The 18,089-nt window shown below is 36.6% G+C and overlaps 1 protein-coding gene across 1 annotated transcript; it reads right to left on the minus strand.

Annotated features, from left to right (window-relative positions):
* Nucleotides 1–8,018: 8,018 nt before the first annotated feature.
* On the minus strand, nt 8,019–16,509 carry LOC108524662 (olfactory receptor 4A5-like). The gene is given in 4 exon segments (XM_017865732.1): nt 8,019–8,209; nt 8,212–8,980; nt 15,814–15,893; nt 16,356–16,509. Coding segments are annotated over 2 exon segments (909 nt in total). The 5' UTR covers nt 8,930–8,980; nt 15,814–15,893; nt 16,356–16,509.
* Between the last annotated feature and the right edge of the window lie 1,580 nt (nt 16,510–18,089).

Here is an 18,089-nt window from a genome sequence, read left to right on the forward strand (position 1 = left end):
TTTTTTTTTGTCCTAGCTACTTTTAAGACTGAGGTGGGAGAATCCCTTGAGCCCAGGAGTTTGAGTCCAGCTTGGTCAAAATAGCAAGACCTTGTCTCAAAAAGAGAAAGAAAGCTAGAGAGCAGAACCTCGCATTTGGAGTCTCTTTTCTCTAAAACTATGAAATAATTCTAAAAACCATAAATGATAGCCTGTAAAGCTGTGTGAAACTTTCTGTAGATGCTTTACCCTAAGGGATGACATGTAAAATTGAAGGTCTACTAAAGAAAAAAGTCCTTTGTAAACAACAAGGCCTTCATTTGAGACCACAAGGGGATTTACTCTTGGAGTAGGAATGCACAGACATTAGGGCAGTCCTCAGAGGAACTGAAGTCCAGCTTGCAACATCTAATTTCTTGATTGAATTAAGACTATCTGGGATTATTTTACTTCTCCAATTCCAACTCTCAAACATAGGAAATTTCCTGTTAGGAAATATAGGAAACATAGGAAATTCCCTGTTAAAAAAAAAATCCAAAAAAAATCTTGAATTGCCTTTTTTAACATTCCATATGCAAAATTGGAAATCAAAAAAAGTAAAGTATAGAAGACATGGCCTGATTTAGGGGAAGTGCAATAAAAACAAACATAGATAATCTAAATAATGAAAATAAGCATTTTAGATAAACTTAGTATGTACAAATATTAAAACACAAGAGGATTAATAAAATGAACAAAATAAATTGAAAACTAAAATACATAATGACAAATCAAAAACATAATAATTAAATTTAACAGCAAATTAGAGACAAAAAATTAGAGAATTAGTAAATTGCAAGAAATACTAGGAGAAAATATGCAGACCAAATCAGAGAACAAAAAAAGCAAATGAAGAAAATAGTATAAAAGAGATACAAAGGACACAGTGCAAAACTCTGCCATACTTTTAATTTAATTACAATTCTAGAAAAGAAGAGAAAAGAAACAGGTAGGCAAAATATTTGAAGAACTATAGCTGAAAATTCTCTAAAACTACTGAAAGATATTAAGCTATGAATTTACAAGGTGTTAAAAGTTTCATGAAAATGAATTTTTAAAAGAATAATTTGTTTAAAAAGGATAAATGGAAAAGGACAGCAGAATACAAGCAAAATACAGACAAAAATTTTAAGAACATACTGCATTCAAGAAAATAATAATAAGGTCAAGTGTGGTGTCTCATGCCTGTAATCCCAATATATTGGGAGTCCTAGGCAGCTGTGTCACTTGAGGTCAGGAGTTTGAGACCAGCGTGGCCAACATGGAGAAATCCCGTCTCTACTAAAAATACAAAATTAAACAAGTGTGGTGGCTGGCGCCTACAATCCCAGTTACTTGGGAGGCTGATGCGTGAGAATTGCTTAAACCTGGAGGCGGAGGTTGCAGTGAGCCGAGATGGCACCACTGCATTCCAGCCTGGACAACAGATTCGAGACCCTGTCTCAAAGAAAAAAAAGAAAGAAAACAAAATAATATGATTAACAGACAATTTCTTGAAAGAAGCAGTGAAAACTGGAAGACTAAGGAAATACACCTTCACAGTGCTAAATGAATGTTAATGTCAACACAGAATCCATTCAAAATCTCACAGATATGAATGTAAAATGCACAGCTTTCTGATTTAAAAAAGTACTTCGAGATTCTAAAACCAGCCAAAAGCTATGAATAAGAGCTCTAAAAAATGATCTCCAGGAAGAAGAAAAAAGCTTTGAAATAGAAAAAGAAAATGCAAGAAAAAAGGAAAACTCACTGAAACAAGAAATACAGGAATAAATAAAATGAATATTAATCATATGTAACATTAATAAATACAAAACCAAGGGAAATGGTTATATATTAGATTTAAATCCAAATGCAATATATAATTGGTATTGAATAAAACACAATAATATTCTATTTTGAAATATTATTGCATTATATATACAAACACAAAGGGCAAAATATACACATTTTTATTTATGTTGGATGAAGAAGTACTGGTGATGCAAGGTACAGCATGAGGTCTGTAGTTAATACCATATTTTATGTATGTATGTATGTGTGTGTAGATTAGATAAATGATAGGTAGTTAGGTAGATAGATAATATATATTTTATATATATATATATATATATATATATATATATATGATGGAATACTACTCAGCCATAAAAAGGAATGAATTAATAGCATTTGAGGTGGCCTGGATGTGACTGGAGACGATTATTCTAAGTGAAGTAACTCAGGAATGGAAAACCAAACATTCTATGAGAGCTAAGCTATCAGGATGCAATGGCATAAGAATACAATGGACTTGAGGACTTGGGGTGAAGAGTGGGAGGAGGGCAAGGGATAAAACACAACCAATATGGTTGTGTGGATGGTATACAAAAATCTCACAAATCACCACTGAAGAAATTACTCATGTAACCAAATACCACCTGTACCACCTGTATCCCAATAACTTATGAAAAAATAAAAAATAAAATTATCCAGAAATTTCTGCATATTTGAAAATTAAATAAATCACCTTTTAACAAGTTTTGGTAAAATAAATTACAATGGAAATTAGAAATTTTTTTGAGCTTAATGTTTACAAAAAGTACAATCTACCAAAGCTCATAAAAGTCAGCCAAAATCTTAGTTGTATTAATTAGAAAATAACAAACACTGTAAAATTAATGTACTAAATGTTCATTCAATAACTCATTTCATGTAGCATAATACACTCCAGGTTCATCAATATTACTGCAAGTGATCTCAAAACATCACATGGTAACCTATACATACATAATATTATTATTCATTAATTAAAAGTGAAATAAAATAATGACGTTATTAAAGTCCTCCAGGTCCGTAGACATTGCCAAAAATGGCAGGATCTTCCTCTTTTTTTTTTTTTTGAGACGGAGTCTCGCTCTGTCGCCCAGGCTGGAGTGCAGTGGCTGGATCTCAGCTCACTGCAAGCTCCGCCTCCCGGGTTCACGCCATTCTCCTGCCTCAGCCTCCCGAGTAGCTGGGACTACAGGTGCCTGCCACCTCGCCCGGCTAGTTTTTTTTGTATTTTAGTAGAGACGGGGTTTCACCGTGTTAGTCAGGATGGTCTTGATCTCCTGACCTCCTGATCCGCCCGTCTCGGCCTCCCAAAGTGCTGGGATTACAGGCTTGAGCCACCGCGCCTGGCCGATCTTCCTCTTTTTTAAGGTTGAATAATGTTTGGTTTTATATATATATATATGGCATAATACTGTATTACATATGTAGGACACAAATTTTGAGCTATGCAGAATGAATACATTCTAGTAATCTAAGGTACAGAATGGACTACAATTAATAATATTATATTAGGCATATAGATACATATATATCACTCCAGATGGGATATGTATTGTCTTTACCAATTCATCTTTGATGGACTTTTGTTTTCATATCTTGACTATTATGAATAATGCTCCACTGTACATGGAAGTGCAGGCATCCTTCAAGATATTAATTTCATTTCCTTTACATATATTATAAGAAGTCATATTGCTAGATGATATTTTTAATAATAATTCTATGAGGAACCTCCATAGAGTTTTCTGTAACGGCCACAGAAATTTACAATTCCAACAATACTGCACAAGAGTTCTTTTTTCTACTGAAACATGAATGCCACGATTCACTTATGTGTGCAATCTAAAAAAAGTCAAACTCGTGAAAGGCAGAGACTAGAAAGGTGGTTGCCAGTGCCAGGGACTGGGGCTGAAGAAAATGAGTTGCTGGCCAAAGGTTACAAAGTTTCAGTTATGTGATATGAATAAATGCTGAAGAGCTCAGGTACAGGTTGTTGATCATAATTAGTGATACATATTGGATACATGAAATTTGCTAAGAGAGTATATTTGAAGTGCTCTTATCACAAATAAAGGTAACTGTATTTGTGGATACATTATGGATACATAATGGATACATTAGCTAGCTTCATAGTGGTAATCACTTCACAATGTATACATACATCAAACATCATATTGTACATTTTAAGTACATAAAATATTTATGAAGTATACCTCAGTAACACTAAAAACAACAAAACTATGCTTGAAAGACAACAAGAAAATACGCAACCAATCTGCTTGGTATGGCAAAAGCAGGTGAAACTGGACAAATGCTGCATGCACAGTACTCACCCTGGAATGTGGTACCGAAGCAATGAAGTGAAGGAAAAGCATCCCGGTGAGCAGTACTTTGAGGATTATGTTAGGTTTTCCATTTCATGTGGAAAGAGAAATGGCCTGAGTCATGGATCCACAAAGATTCAGGAACGTGGCTAACAGATTTGGTAAGATATTGAGGAAATTGAAAATTAAAAATGGAAAAAAGATTACAAAGCAGTTGCAATGGTATAGCTATCTCAGACTGAATACAAATGCAACAGTTAGTTTCCACGTAAATGCCTATCAAAGAAAATTTGCTGCAGAGGAGGCTTGCAGAAATCTGGTTGGTAACATGAACTATATTTTGGATGTCACTCAGGCTTTTCTTATTCCAGTCATCTCTGTAGTCCCTGTGGCACTGATGAATATTTTACAAGAGCTCAAAGAACATAATCTGCCTTTCACCATGGCTGCCCTAGGTACTGTCAGTGCTCAAGGTCCAAAATGCCATCAGCAATGTCCATCAGTGACTCCCTAACGTGACACAGATAGCTAGGGAAACCAGTCAACATCCCTCTGCCAGCTTACTTCATTGCAAATCTCAATGTGATGGAGACATTATATTATATGTTCTGGTTATATGATTGTCCCAGTACTTTAGTCTTATTTATTATTCATGAGGAAGGATCCATTGCCATGTTACCACAATCATTGTCATTTCTGACCAGGGGATATTTTTTCCAATAAATAAAGAACAGCGAACTACTCACAACCATAGAATTCAGCGTTATGACCAAATTTCCCATCACCTAGAAGCTACTGTCTAGATAGAACATTGGAATGGCCTCCTAAAGGGTGAGTCATGGTGCCACCCTGAACATTCCACCCTAAACACTTGAAATGCTTTTTTTTATGTGTCTGACACACAGTATGTGCTCAGCAATTTTAGTAGCATAAACCTTGTGCCACATATACTGATGTGACATTATCTTCACACTGATAAACATTCCCCATGTAGCCTAATCAATGTCCTTCTCCATTTCAATATCCACAAGATCCAATCCCACATGTTCCTATGATTATTGTCATTTAAATTATCTAGATTCATAATTTTTAACAAAATTATTTTCTTCTAGAAAAGGACGATATTTCCTGCTTGCACTTTAAGTTTACCTGAACCTAAATATTAACCTGGATGCAAAGAGGGACTCCTCTGAGAAAGAGCATGAGACCTTTATTGAGGTGGCTTTCTGCAATGTCTAAAGACACTGAAGGGGCTATCATCTGAATGCTGTCTACTAACAGCACACCCAACGGCTGGAAAAATAAATCCTTCTTTCCTAAATGAAGGGCAGGGCAGTGCCTCTTCATATAGACCATAATATACCCCTTATGCCACTTGAATGTATATATTCTTATACATTATCAGAACAGTTTTTTAGGATTCTCTTACTTGAGGGGAACTAGAAGAGAAAGGTTCAATGACAAACTATGTCTCTTGCCACTGCCACTGATCTGAGTTGCCACTGCTATTTACCAACTTCTTCCTTATCAACTTTTTCCCATTTTGCCTTCCACTAGCATCTCTGTAGATCTCATAACTTATTGAATGAGATAGTCCAGACTTTCGTCCTCAAAATGTCTCATCCCTCTTCATTATACCCATTCAAAGGACTCCTGCACTTTCTCATTTATTATCACTATTGAAAAAGGAAATGGCAAGATGTGCTCAAGAAAGTCAACTGGAAGAAAAAAGTATTATTTCTTGCAACCATTGTGTTATAACATCTCCATTCCACATCACAATCAGGTCAGTTACCTCTGCCACAGTTGTGGGAAGAGCGCTCTCTAAATCAATACAGATAGCAACCCTTCTTGTGATTGAAAAGCCAGATTTAATCCAATATTGTGACTCATGGGACAAAATAAACAAAGAAACGCCTTCTTTAAAAACATAATTGATCCATTTTATCAACTCACCTTGAATATTTTCATAATATTTAAAAGTGCGATTATGCTAACCAATCAATACTGTTATATTTCAAAAAAGTTTGAATTCAGTGTTCTACAATTTGAATCAAAAACATGCTAACTGAAAGAGCTACATTTTAAATGTGTTTATGGAATGCTTTTATTTACATGTATATCTACTTATCTTTATATTTCAAACAGCACCATATTATTTTAATTGTTATAAAATTGTAATCTGTCTTATTCAGAATGATTCATTAGTCTTTCAAAATTTTAATTACAAATCTTATATCTCTGGGCTTCCAGAATCAACTTTTAGGATTAAAGCAATATCCAGAATAGTTTGCTTTTATGTGGAAACAAATGCAACATATGGTTTCCATTTTCCCTCAAGATATATTCTTAGCATAATGCTATAATTTGGTGAAATGAAACTTAGACATGAACATAATTGAAATAAATTAATTCATTACTATGATAATATTGTAGTAGTTTCTTCCTCAGAAGAAGCAACGTGGAAAAGTATGGAGACTACAGCAATTATTAGTATTCAAATGTGATTGATCGGTCTAGTCAACAAACAGAGCTTAGACTAATCATGCAAGATTCTGGGAACAGCATTGTTCATGACCACCAGAGACATTTCACAAGCCTTAGCAATTATACCAGTAGATCTCAAACATACAATAATAAGAAATAAATGACAAGGCCTCTAGAAGACTCATAATAGTAAGTTACTCATGCAATGCCATTAGACCCAAGAACCTTAATGCACAGTCATTTTGGGAAGTATATATATATGAACATATGCAGACTGACGACTCTAGCAGAAAGTTACTCCTGCCACCTGTGATGATTATTGGGATTTGGGATTCAATAATTCCTGATACAGTTTCCAGAGGAAGCCCATTGGAAAGGCAACTACTGAGAAGTTATTGGGCTTTCACACAGACATAACCTAATGTTATTAATGGCATAACTTAACAAAATATCTTAATAAAATGGAAATAGTATGTATAGAAACTTATTTTAGGAGGTGGCTCTGGGAAGGATATCATATTCATAAGCATAACTTTCAGAACAAAAGGAACCTCTCACATAGGTTACCACTCTTGTTTCTCAGTGGTATGAATGCAGTTATACATTTCCAGTTTCAAAGAGTTTGTGAGTGTGGTGCTTATACATACTACAAAGTCATTAAGCAAATCACACTGAAGAAGACACCATTGCCTTCCCTTGTGAACAGGAGCATCTATTTTAATTGCCTAGACCTCTCTTTCTCCATTGTGTGCTGGGCACATGGAATAAATTCCGTCTCAATAGATCTGTAAATACAGAAAAAAGAAAATTTAAAAAGTGCGTAATAGAAACTGCACCCATGGAGCCCATCCACACCAATTCTAGATATAGAATTTGAGATCTTGAACATTCAAACAGATGCCATTATGAGATAACATCTCTTTGAGAAGGGAGATTCTAACTCTTGCCTTCCCAACCGAGTATACCTGAATTGTCCTTAGATGTCTAACAGTATCACAGCAAATATGTCATCTACATATACCTCTACTAAAAGAAGAGGAACACCCTTATTCCTTTTTTTTTTTTTTTGAGATGGTGTCTTACTCTGTAACCCAGGCTAAAGTGTAGAGTGCCATGGCACGATCTTGACACACTGCAACCTACACCTCCCAGGTTCAAGAGACTCTATTCTCTCGTGAGTAACTGGGACTAGAGGCACGTGCCACCACTCCCAGCTAATCTTTGCATGTTTTAGTAGAGGTAGGGTTTCACCATATTGGAGAGGGTGGTCTCAAACTTCTGACTTTATGATCTACCTGCTTCATCCTCCCAAAGTACTGGGATTATAGGCATGAGCCACCGCACCTAGTCACAACACCCTTATTCTTACTATAGTTAAGTTTTTACACAGAGTTTTTTCATAGCAATTCTCATCTGTAAATTTCTCAGTGTGTATGTTAATGGATTCAACATGGGTGTGACAACTGTATAAAACACAGTCATGAATTTATCAATAGGAAAGTTGGAAACAGGTCTAACATACATGAAAATACAGGGAACAAAAAAGAGGACAACCACAGTAATGTGGAGCTGCAGGTAGACAGGGATTTACGCCTTCCTTCCCGACTGTAAGTTTTAAGGGAGTTTAGGATGACACCATAGGAGATTAGTAGAAGGGTGAAGATGACCATACAGGTTGCTCCACCACTGGCAATCACAGTGAGGCCTATAAAGTAGGTGTCAGTGCACGCCAGTTCCAACAATGGGTACATGTCGCAGACAAAGCGGTCAATGACATTGGGGCCACAGAAAGGGAGACTGCACACAACAACAATTTGAAACACAGAATGCAAAAAACCTCCAGTCATGGCCACTACCCACAGAAGGATGCAAATCTGCCGATTCACGATGGTCAAATAGCGCAGTGGCTTACAGACGGCCATGTAGTGATCACAGGCCATACCCACCAAAAGAAAGACCTCAACACCACCAAATAGGTGGTTTATAAATAGCTGGCCCACACAAGCTGGGAAGGAAATAGTCTTTTTATCACAGAGTAAGTCTATCATCAACTTAGGGGAAAAGGAAGTGGAATATACAGCATCGATAAATGACAGGCAGGCAAGGAAGAAATACATTGGGGAGCTCAAGGAGGGGATGGCAATAACAGTCACCACAATGAGCAGGCTCCCCACCATAGTCACATTGTATGTGAGTAAAAACATGACAAATAATGCTTTTTCCACATCAGGATCCTGAGAGAGGCCCAGGAGGACAAATTCTGTAACACTGTTACTCGGTTGCATTTACTCTTCTCTAAGGCTTGTATCTGAGTTGAGAGCTCAGGAGGGCAGGACCTGTAATGAAATAGTGAACAGGAGCATGAATGCATCCATAATGGCACAGAACATACCTTCATCATTGTATCCTCAATAGTTATTTACACACATGATCAACCTTGTGTAAGTGTCTATTGAGTTCCTCATCTCCTCAAAGATTTAATTTTAGCCTGTAGGTAACAACTTCTGACTCTAAGTTTTAGTGAATATTCTGTTCAGAAGAAGAGTTATTGGCCCAACAGCCACTCATACATTTCATAAGTCCTTATTTAAAACATATTTTTTGGCATGACTGTTAGCTATGGTGAATAGGCAACAGATTCTTGGTCTCAAGAAACTCACTTTATGGTGGTGGTAATAAACTCTAAATAAGTAAATTGGCAAAGATTCAGTCCTTTGAGTTTGTAGTTTTGTGGTATTTTTACTTTATGATCAGTGTAGCATCAAAAATAACATCCTCTAAAATATATCACTCAGGACTATGGAATTCCACTATTAGACATTGGGCCTTCATGCCTCGAAGGATGTTTAATCTTTATGACTATCTCAATAAATGTCAAGAGAATGGACATTAACCTGTATAAATAGTAAAATATTATTTATCACATTATTCCCTGCAGCAATTACTTAGTCTGACCATCTGTTCACCTTATAAGGAGCTATAAGTCTGTAGATCATATCCTTGCCTGTTTCATAACTTTTTATCACACTTATAACAATATCCTGATTTCAGCAACTAATTTTGAACTCGAGTGAACTAACTCATGATCGTCATCAACTGCCCCATTAGTAGTGATTATTTTTTTCTGAATTCTTGGGGTGAACAAGATGGTGAGAGAGGAGAAAATAGACACTGTGCAAAGAGGCACAAAACAGGGGACATGGTTTTATTTATAACAGTATTTAAACACTGAGAGCACTCAAAAATAGAACCTTATTGTCCAGATTCCAAATAAAGCATTGTAGAAGAGAAATTCCAAATTCAATATAAGATGGATGAATTTCAGTCATTTTCTGAATGCATTTAAAAATCTGTTTGTGTTTTCTTACTGGAAAATAGTATGATTAATTTAGATAAACTGAGAATCCTTTCTAGTCAACCATCTATTAAACTATTAGTGCACCTCTCCCTTATTCTATTCTGCTGACTTCTTTTCATGTTTCATATATTTGTAATTAAATAACAACTTCCAAGCTCATGACTGTTACATGAATAATCGTAGTCAGTAGTAGATGTTTCATGATTAGTGTGAGCAAATAATGACTACCAATTTTTCACTCAATATGTGTCTAAGATTCAAGACATCCATGGAGAGAAAGCATAGCACGTGGTGAATAACGTGGACATTGGAGCCACACTGCCTCTGCTACAACCCCAGCTTCACCACTTACTGTGTGACTTTGGGCCACTTGCCAAACCTCTCTATGCCTCACTATGATTTAAGAACTCTTAGGGTTGTTTTATTACAACAAAGTAAAGTGCCTAGAACACTGGCTGGCACCTTGTAAAGGCTCAGTAAATGGTATCTATTACCCGTGTTCCTGAATACTTCACTGTGAACATTGGATCAGAACTCATCATCTGAATATCTGTCAATTTGAAAAGATTTATAGACATAATTCAGGGAAAAAACAAAAAGACACCTATAATTCAGGAAAGCCTCTTGGAGAACACAACATAATTGTATATCTTAGGAACTATCTATTTAATTATGTATGAGTAGTTATTTTATCTTGATGAAACATATCTCGACAAGATCAGGCAGAATTATATTAGAAAAGTTGGACCCCTCATAAGAGGTAGAGCTGTATGGTAAAAATGAAAGAAAAGGGGGTTAAATATGAAAACAGAGTAATTATAATTAATAAGTTAATATCAACAGGTAGTAAGATTAACAATAATGTGATAATTGAGGCAAGTATTCTTCAAAAAATTTTCTTCAGAAAGATTTTTTTCATAAGGAAATAATGGAAGTACAACCTCCTGTGGGTCCCTGGGGAGAGTCAAAAGGTTTCTTGGGGTAGACAAACAAACATAGCCCCGATCCTATGGAATATGTTTCTCTTCTTATTTGGCAAATGGAAAAATACAACCAATCAGGCTGTATATTAAAACCAAGTGTACATTGTATATTCTGGTAAATTTTCATATTTCCTAGCTTAATTTTTCCAGTTAGAATTTATCTAATAAAGCCATTGGTTTTTAAGACACTAGCTATATTTCAACATATCACAATAATTTTCAATGCACATGTCTTGCCAATGGTTTCAAACACTCAATTCTTGGTCCAGAAAAGCAATGCTTCTTTCAATGAAGATTGCCATAGATACCTCATGCATCTATGTGTGATCATAAAACACAAGAATATAATGGCTGATCCATGGATATAGACTTAGTTCCTACTGGCTACAGTTTCCATAGTTTCACATAGGCTTCTCATTATCTCAGTCTTTAGAGATGTATAGCACCAAAGCAAATGACAAAAATATCAAGATGCTTTAACATAATGTTAATATTTACTGTACAAAGGTAATCAAACATTCTCACGTGCTGGAAAATTTCTTCAGATAAAAACAAACAGACTATTTCTGCATGACTATTTAAAAGTTGACCTAATTATTGAAAATTAACCTGAACAAGACCCTTACTATGTTACAGAAGTATCAACACTAAAATTTGTTATTTGCATATTTTCTCAATTATGGTGAAGCAACCATAAGTACTTTACTGTGATTGAGGATTTATGATAACATTCGTGTGCCCAGCTATTAAGCTTTGTACCTAACAAGGACAATGCTGAGATTCAACTTCATGGAAAATCCAATGGCAGAGCTTTCATACAGGGGAAGCCTAATTCTTCAGTCTTTCAGTCATTCAACTAGCATATCCCTAAGACCACTTCTTTCCTAAGTAAAAGCATGTCTCTATGTCTCCCCAATCTCATCCCAGGAAATTGAGACCTTTCATTTTTACAAGCAATGATGGATACGACAAGAAAATATTACACCTGGAGGAATGGAAACCAACTGAAGACAGACTCTACCTTGGGCAGAGATTTAACTTTTATTATATCTCTTGCGTTGTTCTACCAGGAAAATAATTCTTCCATTGATGTCTGTAGACACAGTCTATGACTTTCATATCAACAATTTTTAGAAAGAGACAGTAAGATCATTATAGATTCGTTTATTAGAATATTGGAACAAATTCAAATGAAGTAGCCTCTCTGTAAACTTTTTTCTTAGAAAATCCCTAGAGGAAAAAGACTTGGCTCTTGCTAAGGAAAAGTAGCTAAATGACAAGCAATGTGAAATGTCTGCAATATGAAAAGAAAAATTCTAAAGTAAATCAAATAATAAATTATGGGTTTTATGTTATAAAATGTATAGGTAAGACAAGCAATATTTCAACCAGAAAGAAAGAGAACCAGCCCCAGATTCTCTTCTTTAAAAATATTCCTGGTAAGGAGGGCCTTACCCTTCCTGTTAGAAAGTCTGTGTCCAAGAAGCCCTGAGGCTCAGAGGCAGGGAACCTAAGAATGGAAGTTGATATTTGATTCTTGGAAAAATAGGTAACCATAGTGCTGCAGTTTTAGGTTAGAGTACTGGCTTTTGATCAAGACCCGTATCTATGTCAGATATAATGATAATGATCTGCAGTCCATTGACATGTTTTGGCTGTGTCCCCACCCAAACTTCAACCAGACTTGTATCTTCCTCATTTTTCTCTTGCCACCACCATGTAAGAAGTGCCTTTCACTTCCCATCATTATTCTCAGGCCTCCCCAGCCATGTGGAACTGAAAGTCCAATTAAACCTCTTTTTCTACCCAGTCTTGGGTATGTCTTTATCAGCAGTGTGAAAACAGACTAATACATCCATTAACTTACTTTTTAAATTTTATTCCACCATCAATTCAATAACTGTTTCTACAATAAAGAAATTTTTATTTTCAACAAGGGAGCAGTGTCTAAGGGTTTCCATTGTTATTTCTGTGACTTGGCTCATCATTGGCTCCGCTGAACACCTTCATCTCATCATACATTTAGTTAAATATTGGATCTTTGTGTCATAAGAGCCTTAGATAAAGTCATAAATATCTATCTGAAGTAGCAAAGGTTTTTATCATGTAATTGGCTCCATTAAAAGTTGGTCATTTTAAACTTACCTAATAAATGGATTAAATTCATCCACCCCAAATGTAATATGTATTACTGCTAAAATTTGAAGAGCATGTCTATAAGCACTGAGCTGTCTTACTGGTAAGTGTGAAAAAAATGTACGTACGTATCTTTAATTCTGAAGAACTATCAGATATGGTCAAATGTACTTCGGTTTAAATTATGACTTCAAGATGAAGAACTAATATAAAAATAGGATCTAATTCTCTATGTCCCTTCCAGCTGAATTCAAATAACTACTAATACCAACACCCAATGTGGCAGTGGATCCTTCCTCAGCCAAGCCTTCATATGAGCCAGTAGCCCCAAAGGCACCTTGATTACAGCTCTGTAAGAGGCTTTGAAGCTTTGGAACCTGCTAAACCATCCTTAGTTTCCTGACCTACAGAAATTATGAATGAATACATATTGTTTGAATCACTAAGTTTTAAAATAATTTGCTATGAACTATGTTTTAAAATAATTTGCTATGAATGAATAAATAACTCATAAATATGTCTAGGACAGGCTTCAAATATTGAGAAACATACCAACAAATATTTAGTCAACCTATGAATCCAGGAAAAAGGTATACTGGAAATAACCAAGTATTTAGAACTAAGCACTAACAAAAATATATCAAAATGTGTGAGGTATGATCAAAACAGTGTTTAAAGAAACACGTATAGCTATAAACGCTCTCATTGAAAATAAATTTTTAAAGCAGCCATCTGAGCCTTCACCTTAAGAAGTTAGAACAAGAAGCCAAGATAACTAAACAAAAAGACATAAATATAAGATCAAAACCAATAAAATGGAAAACATAAAATAGAGAAAATAAAATAGCCAAAATGGTACTTTTATTATGATGACATTGATAAACTGTTAGCAAGAGTGATCAAGAGAAAACAAAGAGAAATTCAAATTACCAAGATCAGAAATAATAAGACAAATAATCAACCCACAGATATTTTTGACTTTAAAAGTTTAAAAGTATTTTCACAAAATACATTATTTCAATTAATTTGACAGCTTAGATGAATTAGACAAAATGTAGGGAAAGGACAACCTTCCTAAACTGATACAAAGTGGAACTGAAACACTCCTATATCTTTCAAAGTAATGAGCTATCCTTACTTGTAGATAACATGATAATGGTTTAGAAAACCCTAAAGAAGTTACAGACATAACTACGGAGGAATAAGAATTAAATTTAGGACGTTTACAGGACCCAACCGTCAAATAAAAAATTCGATTTTCTTTATGTACTAACAACAATGACAGTTGGAATTCTTTAACAAATAAAAACTTGTGAGGAAATCTGAAAGCATAAATATTTAGGAATAAAGGAGGAAGATCCCTACACTAATAAAAACTACAAAACTCTTCAAGAATGAATATTTAAAATACTTAACGGACATATTGTATTCAGGAATTAGAAAATCCAATACTGTGAAGATGTTGTTAGTACAAGATGATTTATGGATCCAACTTAAAATGAATAAAACTCCAATATGCTCTTTTTGAGATGCAGACAATTGTTCTGCATGCTGCTCTGCAAAGTGACTTTGCCACTTCTCCATCAAGGATTATCTTCTGTTTCAGTAAAATCTCAAATCTGGAGTGGTCACGTGACCACTCATGATGAATAGAATATGATGCAAGTGACATTGTGCCAGTTCTCAACATAACTTTTAACTGTCCAGACCCATCCACTCTCTACCAGTGCGACCTCTGAGAACCATTCTCTGAGCTTGCTTTCACAGCTTTCACCAGTCATCACTTCCTCATGTAAAAAGCTATTCTCTGGAGTGATCCTGTGGTCCAAAGAGATAGGAAGAGGGATCCAGTGAATCTCTTACTGTCATCCTTTCCAGTGTGCTGCAAATGTGAACTAAGTCATCCTGCATTGTACATAAAACTCAGGTATCAGCTTAATAAGACAGTGACTTCAGTCCTTGCCACATACAAAAAAGAATACCCAGCCAACAACTGCCTGAATTCTTGGCTCACAAAATTTTGAGATCAAATTAAATGGTTTTTTGTTTGTTTTGTTTTGTTTTGTTTTTGAGACAGAGTCTCACTCTGTCGCCCAGGCTGGAGTGCAGTGGCACAATCTCGGCTCACTGCAAGCTCCGCCTCCCGGGTTCACACCATTCTCCTGCCTCAGCCTCCCAAGTAGCTGGGAGTGTAGGCACCTGCCACCACACCTGGCTAACATTTTTGGGTTTTTTTGTTTTTTTGTTTTGGTAGAGATGGGGTTTCACTGTGTTAGCCAGGATGGTCTCGATCTCCTGACCTCATGATCGGCTTGCCTCGGCCTCCTAAAGTGAAATGGTGATTGTTTTAACTCACAAAAACTGTGGAGCCCTGCACCATTCATGAAGACAGGACCAGAATAAAAAGTGGCACTCAAGGTGTGGTATTGCCGTAACAACAATTTAAAGTGTATGGCATTGGCTTTAGTGCTCAAAAATAGGGGCCTCCAGGATATTGTCAGGAAAGGCTGAAAAAAACAGATGTAACTGTCCCAGAAGGTGTGAGAAAAGTGAGTCGCTATCTACTGCTGAATAGGTGGATTTGGGTAAAATTTCCAAATAGAATATAGATAGTTACAACTATTTCTTATAGCATTGTATCTTGTAATAAGTCATAGATATATTTTTAATTACTTAAAATATTAACTTTTACCTTTTCAGACAGAATTTACAAGAAGCATAAAATAGCCAGAACTTCTTTTCAAAGATAAAACTGGTTTTGCTTTCCAGTCTCTGCAAAGAGAAAAGTACTCTAAAAGTAAGAAAGGTCATGAAAATAAATGTCATTTCTAAGTTGTGGATAAGACACTTTGAAAGACTTAAGAAAAATTTAATAGTATGCCTCATAAGTAATTTAAACTATACCAATATAATTCTAGGATGATTACGAGTATTATCTTACTGAACATAGAGTTTCAGTCCAAGTCTGAGATGGGCCAGTAAATTCCTTCTGATAGCCCCTTGGGGCTTATGCTAATGTATTGGAAAGATAATGAAAGAACCAAGTATAAATTAAAATAGCAGATGATAAAATATTGTTGTTTCATTTGGGTTTGAGAACCCATCCTTAAACCCTCACTTTTCTGGCCAAAATTTGGGTCTAATGAGGGGATTTGTCAGCTCTTAATAAAACATGTCTCCCAGGAAGAGATCCATTACGCCCTCTGCTGGCGTCAGGGGCCAGTTCTCCTTTACCCTTCAGACTCCGGAGGGAGAAAGTCAGAAGCCAATCCTTCTAAAAGGGAAGAAGTTCCCATGCCTAGACAACCCACAACTAACACGTGGGATCCTCTAAATCATCTTCCTTCCTTCAGCGCCACTAATCCCCCCGGCTCCGCTTCCCTTCTCAGGTCCCTCCCCTGTTTGCATCACTCTTCCGGCTGCCCCTAATCCCACCCTTCCGGTTCCTGTCTCAGGTCCCCCAGCTTGTGCCGTCACTCCGGCTGCAGTTTCAGGTTACTTCCCAGCCGTTTCATGCAGAGCCCCAGCCCGCGCTATTCCCCCAGCTGCTGCTGTGGATCCCTCCTCTGCTTGTGATACTTCTGCACATATTGACCCCCTCCTTATACTCCCAACTCTGCAGAATTCTGAGCCTGCCCCCTCCCAACCTATTAAGTATCCCTCTTTAAAGGGGCTTCAACGCAAAATAGAACAACGTAAAAAAGATATTCAAAACTTTCCATTTTCCTCCACACGCAAAGAGCCAGATCCAACTTTCTTTCCTTTAGGAGAGGTACCACAAGGCCAGAGGAGGCTTTTGGCTTTGTAAATGCTCCCTTGACTAGTTCAGAGGTCCAAAATTTGAAAAAGGAGCTTCAGCCATTACTGGATGACTCTTATGGAGTAGCGGATCAAATTGATCAATTTTTAGGGTCTCATATATACACTTGGGCCAAGTTGATGTCCATCTTGGGCATCCTCTTTTCAGGGGAGGAATGAAGTATGATTTGGAAGGCTGCTATGGTGGTTTGGGAACTTGAGCACCCTCCTGGCCAAAATGTTCCTCTTATGGACCATAAATTTCCCACTCACGACCCTCAGTGGGACAATAACAATGCAAATCACCGGGAAAACATGCAGGACCTAAGAGAGATGATAATAAAAGGAATTTGAGAATCAGTACCCCAAACTCGAAATCTTTCTAAAGCATTTGATATTAAACAGGAAAAAGATGAGGGACCCACTGGGTTCTTAGATAGATTGAGGGAGCAAATGAGACAATATGCAGGGGTTGATCTGGGAAATCCCCTTAGACAGGGAATGTTAAAACTTCACTTTGTTACTAAAAGTTTGCCAGATATTCCAAGAAAATTACAAAAAATAGAAAATTGGAAGGACCATCCCCTGAGTGAACTACTTAGGGAGGCTCAAAAGGCATATGTCAGAAGACACAAGGAAAAACAAAAACAAGACAAAACTTATGTTATCTACCTTCCAGCAGATGGCTCCAAATCCATATATCTCCAAGCAGGGCTTCCAAGGAACCAGAGATTATGAGGGGCCTAGACCCGTCCAAGCCTCCATTTAGAGGGCTGAGGTCCTCAAATAATAAGCCCCCAAGGGGTATAGGTGGGGCAAGGGCAGAGAATGCTCAGACTGAGAAGGGAGAAGGACAAGATAGATGTTATCGATGTAGAAAAACAGGCCACTTCAAGAGCCAGTGTCCTGAACTAGAGAGAGAGAGAGAAACACACTCATGACTTTTGAGGAACAATAGGGGAGTCAGGGGCTCCGCCTCTTTTATTTTGAATCCCACCAGGAGCTCTTGATAAATTTGGAGGTGGGACCCAAATGTGAATTTATCACCTTTCTAGTCGATTCAGGGACTTCACGCTCCTCTGCTTGTTTCCTTCCACCCGGTCTCATCTGCTCTTCAGAAGAACTTTTAGTCTCAAGGGTAAAAGGAGAAGGATTTAAGGCAAAAGTTTT

This window comes from Rhinopithecus bieti, unplaced genomic scaffold, assembly GCF_001698545.2.
Source record: "Rhinopithecus bieti isolate Rb0 unplaced genomic scaffold, ASM169854v2 scaffold_81727, whole genome shotgun sequence".
NCBI classification, from domain to species: Eukaryota; Metazoa; Chordata; class Mammalia; order Primates; family Cercopithecidae; genus Rhinopithecus; species Rhinopithecus bieti.